The sequence below is a fragment of the Sinocyclocheilus rhinocerous genome, unplaced genomic scaffold, assembly GCF_001515625.1.
Source record: "Sinocyclocheilus rhinocerous isolate Xijiao unplaced genomic scaffold, SAMN03320098_v1.1 scaffold519, whole genome shotgun sequence".
Classification (NCBI taxonomy): domain Eukaryota; kingdom Metazoa; phylum Chordata; class Actinopteri; order Cypriniformes; family Cyprinidae; genus Sinocyclocheilus; species Sinocyclocheilus rhinocerous.
Genome location: NW_015665048.1, coordinates 99,578 through 106,866, shown reverse-complemented (window position 1 = coordinate 106,866; position 7,289 = coordinate 99,578). Strand labels below are relative to the sequence as shown.

Sequence of the window (7,289 nt, the reverse complement as noted above, 5' to 3'; positions counted from 1 at the left end):
ATTACACTTAATGAAGTTTTAAAATAATAAAGTTACAATTACATAATCTTTCTACTTAAATTCGTTTTTTTAATAGGATATAAACATTTCAATGGTGGTTGTCTGTTTGTTTTTATAAATCCCACCTTTTACGCAGGAAGTGGCGTACGCCTCTTTCAGGGCTGTTTTTGTGCGTACTCAGCGGTTATAAATGAGGCCCCAGGTGATGAGTGGTGCCTGAGTGCGGGCCCGCTCTAGAAAGAGTCCTGGTGGTTCCAAACTTCTTCCATTTACGGCTGATGGAGGCCACTGTTCTATTATGAACTTCAATGCTGCAGAATTTTTTCTGTACCCTTCCCCAGATCTGTGCCTCAATACAATCCTGTCTCGGAGGTCTACAGACAATTCCTTGGACTTCATGGCATGGTTTGTGCTCTGACATGCACTGTTAACTGTGGGAACTTTGCCTTTCCAAATCATGTCCAATCAACTGAATTTACCGCAGGTGGACTCCAATCAAGTTGTAGAAACATCTCAAGTATGATCAGTGGAAACAGGATGCACCTGAGCTCAATTTTGAGTGTCATGGCAAAGGCTATGTATACTTATGTACATGTGATTTTTTCGCTTTTTATTTTTTAATCAATTTGCAAAGATTTCAAACAAACTTCTTTCATGTTGTCATTATGGGGTATTGTTTGTAGAATTGGGAGGAAAATAATGAATTTAATCCATTTTGGAATAAAGCTGTAACAAAACAAAATGTGGAAAAAGTGAAGAGCTGTGAATACTTTCCGGATGCACTGTACTTTAAATTGTCATGTAAGGTGTCCAGTAGGGGTCACTCTTGGGTAATTGTTCACAGAATATAGGTGGGAACCTTCCCTCAGGTAACACAGGTTTTTTGACCACTATGCTAGGCTGTTGTACCACGCTATGCAAGTTGTTTGTATTGGTAAAGGACTGGTGGATTTATTGACTGTTTGTTTGGATTCTTGCCTACTTGGAAATGAAGACCAGTCACAATAAAATAAATCTACAACAGTGAGCATTTTAACACCTTGTGTGGACATTCCAGTTAATAGTAGGCTAAACCAAGCATGCACGTCCATTTATAAGCAGTCCAGCATCCCTCAGCAGCTTTAAGTACTAGACTTGGCTGCTTACAAAATATTTATGTATATTGTCTAATTTCTTCATTTAACTTTTGTTAGCTTGTTTACATAAAAATGTCTTGCTTTTTTAATCTTGTTCTTTATACGAAGTCTAAAACACACAGTATTCACATTTTTTAAAAATTGTCTAATTGCAAAACACAATTACATTTGAGCTACAGTAGTTCAGTACATGTAGTGTTTCTTAAAATGACATCAATATTAAATAGTTTTTGAAAGCTGCAAGTGTTATTTTATTATGTACAATGAGTAGCTCTTTCTTTCTTTCTTTTGTTCTTTTCTTTCAAATGAATGCTGTTCTTTGGATCAGCACACCTTTAGGCTGCTAATCTATAGCGTGACAATAATGTCATATAACAGTCAAATAATAGTGTTAATAGAAATAATCCATTGATGTAACTGTTGGTTTATAGTATTGTAGTCAGAGTAGAGAGTGAAATACATGTGATAAAACATCTACACATTCTTAGAGCCTGGGAGGGTAAAGCTCAAGTAATGTTTTATGGTCTAATAGCATCATCTAGTGAAAATGAGTAGGAGTGTATTAAAACAGCAAATATTCTGTCGTAATTTACTCACCCTAAAGCCGTATGACTTCTGTTGAACATAAAAGGGAAAATTCTATGTGACTGTGCTGTATATTCCCACACAAGGACGCAATGAGATAACGCTCAAATTTAAGCTGTAGCTTGCTGGATTAGTCGGATCCTTTCCTGGTTTAATTATGGGAATGATAACTGCATCTTTCCAACTAGTAGGAATTCTCCCTTCTTCCATACTTTATTATAAAAACCTAAAGTTTTACTTTGACTTAAAACTCCTAGATGTTTTAACATTTGATCTTTCCCTGGGGAGGTTAGTTTAGATTTGTCTGTTGCTCTCCTCATTTCTTGCAATGCAAAAAAGGCACATCCATAGCATCCATTGTACATTCTTGTCTCTGTAGTGCTCCTGGAAATAACTCTCCCCTCCCTCCTCTGATAAATTACTAGAACTATGAATTTCTACAAACATATAGCTAATATTTAAACTTTTTCTTCATTTGATACCGCTATGTTTTCCTCAGATTTTAAAACTGGATATTGCCAATCTCTTCTTATTCCTCTCATTTTTCTTATCATTCCCCTATTCATTTCCCCTTTACACTTGGATATTGATCAATTTGCTGCATTTAAGACAACTTCTCTAAATTTGTCATCAACGTTTTCTGTATCTTGATTTAAATCTATTTTATTACTTTCCATCTCGCATAAATATTCAAATTCACCCCATTTTGCCTTACTAAAAATACATTTGGACTCTCTTTCCTCAACTCTCTCATCCCTTTATACATGTTTACTGAATATTGGATAATGGTCACTAGCAACTGTTGATTCTTCCCATATCTCCCACTCACAAATCCCAGCCACCTCTTTACCAGTGTTAAATCAAGTGCTGAGCTCTTACCTGTGTGTTTGTCTATTCTTGCTCCTCTTCCATCATTGAGAAAATAACTGTTCTGTTATTTGCCCATTTGCATCTGTTTTCCCCCCTCCCTGTAATGAACTATGAGCATTTAGGTCACCAAACCAAAAATGTGATGTCTAGTTTCTCCTTGAATCTGATTTAATGAGTTGATATCTAATCTTCTGCAAGGGTTACAGTAGTCGATAATGGTAAACTGTCCTTTTTTGGTCCATATCTATATTACAATATATACCTTGTTAGATTTTGCTGTATTTGGCTGAGCAGTGGTTTGGGTGGCTCGCCAATGTATTACATTTCTCTAATACATAAAATAAGTAAGCTTGACAAGAGTTCTTGTGGGGAGAAGAATTTATTGAAGGTATGCAGCAGGTCTTCAACAGCGATGTTAGCTTGTCAGTCTTCAAAATATCTTAACCCTTGTAAAAGTCCTTAGCATTTTTGTTTTCAATATTATGCTTCTGGGCTGTGTGTTTAAAATTGAAAATGGTTTCTCTAGGATGGTGATGTTTAGAAGATATATTTAAGCCTATAGGGGGCATAACTTCCTTTGTGATCAGCTGTGGAAGCACGTTTTTTTTTTTTTTACCATGTCTTTTGTTTGCTTCTGTTGTATCTTTTGGAAACCTGTCCTGAATAAATAAGTTTGGATTAAGAAACAGGAAGATGCGTGTATTTACTTTACAGACACAGATTTTCACCAAACAATGAAAGTTATATGCATTTCCTGTCTCTTTTATTCCTCTGTTGTTTACCATCTTTACAGCATACAACATTTTAGCTGCATCTCTTTCCTACATTGATGATCATAATCACGATCATTTCCACACCAAGCACATCTTCTTTTTCCTTTACATGTTCTGAGCAGTGTGTCCAAATCATTGCCAATTAAAGCATCTCATAGTTTTAGGGACATATTCCCGTACACTGTATGTCATATAACCTAAAGTCGCTTTGTTTGGAAGAGCATCTTCCTCAAACTCCAACAGTATACTTATGTAGAATGTAGTCTTTGGGCATCATTCAGTTTCCCTCCTTTCAGATTTGCCTTAATTTCATCCATAGTAACATCGACAGGTATTCCCCAAATCACACCCCATTCCACTTGTTTCTCTTCTACAGAAGACTAACACTTAGTGCTTTCTGTTTTCCTACATCTTTCATCCTACAGGCCCTTTCTCTCTGTTCTTCATTATTGCAGATGATCAGTAAATTCCCATCTCTTAAAACTTTGGCCACCATGACCTCACCAACTTGATTTTTCAATACTTTAACTGGGCTCATGTTATGTAGGGTAGAGTGGGGGAAAACCCCCCCAGCCCCTCCCCCACCCTAATGTTTTTCCTGAAATAACCACTAGATAAAGTCAAAATAAATGTTAGTTGCAACTATGGACTACGTTGATGAGAATGATGTAGAAGTCATTCCACCATGAAGCTTACACTGGTGACACCGGAGAGAAAACGGATTTCACTGTAAATGATTTAATTTTCAGCAGTAAGAAAAAAAAGTGTTTTAAAGCTTGTTGTTTTGTAGAACATCACAGTTATATGAGAACAGTAGGGCCTTTAAATAGGGAGCATGTATTATTTAAGAAAAATAGAATTATATTTTCCGAATTTTTTCTTAAAGGGGTCATATGATGCGATTTCAAGTTTTCCTTTCTCTTTGGAGTGTTACAAGCTCTTGGTGCATAAAGAAGATCTGCAAAGTTGCAAAGACTAAAGTCTCAAATCCAAAGAGATATTCTTTATAAGGGGCTTTGTAGAAAACGAAGCGTTTGAGGGAGGCGGGGCATAGAGGACCTACAATAATGTACAGTATTTGAAAAATAATGTGTTTTTTGAACATTAAAGCATGTCAGCATATTCTGTTACACCAAATACACAAAATAATGATCTTTAAAATAGCATCATAAAAAAAAAAACGTCAAATCCTTTGTTTTTCCATCAAATGTACTCTAACTAGATGGTTGAATAAAAATATTTGGACTCAATTACCTCAAGTTAGCATCAGGTAGCTATTTTAGCTAGCCAGTTAGCATCAGCTAACAAAATTTTTCAAATAGGCTATTATAATTTTGTAATTCATAATTATTGATTATATTATGTTTAATTTTAAACTAACTGCCTGCACTCTGATTTTGCTGTAAATGTATAAAGCAAATTGCTTTGTAAGACTGGGGGGCATTTTACCTCACCTGTGGTGCAAAACGCTCCCTTGCATGGTACAAATTAAATTTTTGTTAAAAATCTAATAACATGAAAACTCTGGATATTTTTCGTACTTGGTTTATAATTTACGTCATTGTCCCTAAAACTATGATAACTTTTCTGAACAAATTTAACTTCTGTTTCACAGAAAAAAAATACACAGTCCTTAAGGGGGGCGTTTTCCCCCACTCTACCCTACTCCTTTTTCTTCACTAAATCTAATTATTACCTTAAATTCTCCATCCTCCGCCCTCATTTCACCACTCCTTCCTTCTGAGTTATTCAGCACTTTTCTGCACTTCTTCATTCCAGCTATTTCAAAAGAATTTCCACTTTTCTCCCTTATGTTCTTCACTTCCTTTTCTATCCGAGTCAGCCTACTCTGGCCCATTTAAAGTACAGTTTTGCCTACCTGCCGCTGTTGTCATCACTCTGCCATGCTTTCCCATTTCATCCAGGGAGATTTCTTGTCTCCTCTTCATCAAAGTTCAAATGATAATCGTTCCTTTGTCATTACTTTCCGTATTCTGATATGATTTATCCATTTTGGTCATTTATAGGATAGAAATCCCACCGTTAAATTTAAAGTCCGGTTGACCAATTCCAACGCATCACTTCCTCTCCACGCGCAAACTTCTGACACTTCACAGGTCAAAGTGGAGCCAACTGAGAAACTTGCATGCAGTCAGCCATCGACCGGTATTTAAAAAATAGTACCAAACCATAACTATATTGTATATAAATATTGTATATAGAATTGTGATCACATGATGTATTATAGTTATACTTTTGACCTTTCATGTTAATTAGACACATAAAATATATGTGAGTGAAAAATACTTGACAAAATTATTTACAAAATATTACTTCTCAACATATTTAAATTTTTCTCTTATTGCTTTTATGACCTATAATTTGGACAGGATTCCTGATAGTGGGTATCCAAATATTGTTCAAACTAAAAAAAGAGATTTGTTTTTCATAATTAAATAATTACCATACATGTTTCTTCTGAACAACATTTTTTATTTCTGTATTATATATTTCAGATTTTTTTACAGCATGACAAGCTATATTAAATATAACAGAAGAAACAAGGTAATGTAGTATTTTATTTTAAAACGTCACATCAGAAAGTCACAGCAAAAAATCATGACAGGACATAAAAGATGCATTGTACAGAGAAAATACAAGCTCTATATTCAGTACCGTGAGTCTCGTTGTAGAATGTGAAGAGCTGCTGGATTCAGTACAGCAGGATTAAGCAGAGCAGAGAACTGCAGAGGAACAGGAAGCTCTGAGTGACGCTCTCAGCACTGTTACACAGGTTCCCCTTGCAACAAAAGACTTCACTCATAGAAGGAAACAAGTCTGAGCTATTGCAAAAAGATTTAGAGAGACAACCTTTAATAACTCCTGACAGCTCAGCAGTCACTTTCACTGAAGAAAAGAAAGAAAACAAAGGTTTATCCAAGCAGGAAATTGGCAAATGTGATCTGTATCAAATGCTCAAACATAAGATAGATAAATTAACTTTTTTTTCTTTTCCAGATTCTCACCTGTTGCTTCAAAGCAGTGGTCTTCACTTCCCGAACAGCTCAATATGTGTGAGCAGCTATCCTCATCACAAGTGTAACATGTCTTTCCATTGGGGACAATAGAGGGATCTACAGGATGAAATTATCATTTTATTTTCTGTGCAAAATATAAAATCTAATTAAAAAACACTCTGTTAGCTGCACCATTCAATCAATTCACAACTGCCAAGCTGCACCCTGTATTGTATTTCCTGATTGAATGTTCTTTGGAAGTAAAATGATAAAAGATAGTCAAAGACAGAAATTTGCATATGGTCAGTAAAGCACAATACCTGGAGCATCTTGGGCATTACACTGATCTGTGTTACAGCACACTGAAGAATGTTTTGTAGTGCTCTGGCTCATGGATCCATTTGCACAGTCAGCAACACAGTCTTTAAACCTTTTTTTAAAACTGACGCCAGCTAAAAAAAAACAAGAAAGATTCAGGGAAGACCAGTTCAACACATTATTTTGATGGAAAATATATTTATAAATGTCAAAATGCTGCATTTTCTCATTTTAAAATATTGATTAAATTTTAATTAAAAATTATACTGTTAGCATTACAATCTGAGAGAAACAAATTAAATAGCAGAAATCTAAACAGAATATTCTGTGATTACAATCATGCATTTTGTTAGGAAATTAGCAGTTCTGTGAGAAGTTCCAATGAAGCAGCACCAGTAAAAAATAAAAATAAAATAAAAAACACCAGCATCTCCATCTGTCAAATATAACAGTGAATTTTAATCCATTTTATTGACCTTACCAATTAGTGTTGCTGTTGTTACACTCAAGCACTTGGAAAATCCACTGGGACATGTTTCTATATATGGAATTGCACAACCCACAAAACCCGAACACTCATAACAGCTGAA

The 7,289-nt window shown here is 35.2% G+C and overlaps 1 protein-coding gene across 1 annotated transcript in view; it reads right to left on the bottom strand.

Annotated features, from left to right (window-relative positions):
* Positions 1-6,077: 6,077 nt before the first annotated feature.
* Positions 6,078-7,289, bottom strand: part of LOC107731074 (urokinase plasminogen activator surface receptor-like) — a 1,510-nt gene continuing 298 nt past the window's right edge. The window contains exons 2-5 of the mRNA XM_016542057.1: positions 7,181-7,289; positions 6,702-6,833; positions 6,391-6,498; positions 6,078-6,271 (exon numbers count right to left, since the gene is read on the bottom strand). Of these exons, the coding sequence (XP_016397543.1) occupies positions 6,078-6,271; positions 6,391-6,498; positions 6,702-6,833; positions 7,181-7,289 (543 nt within the window). The remainder of the gene's footprint in view (positions 6,272-6,390; positions 6,499-6,701; positions 6,834-7,180) is intronic.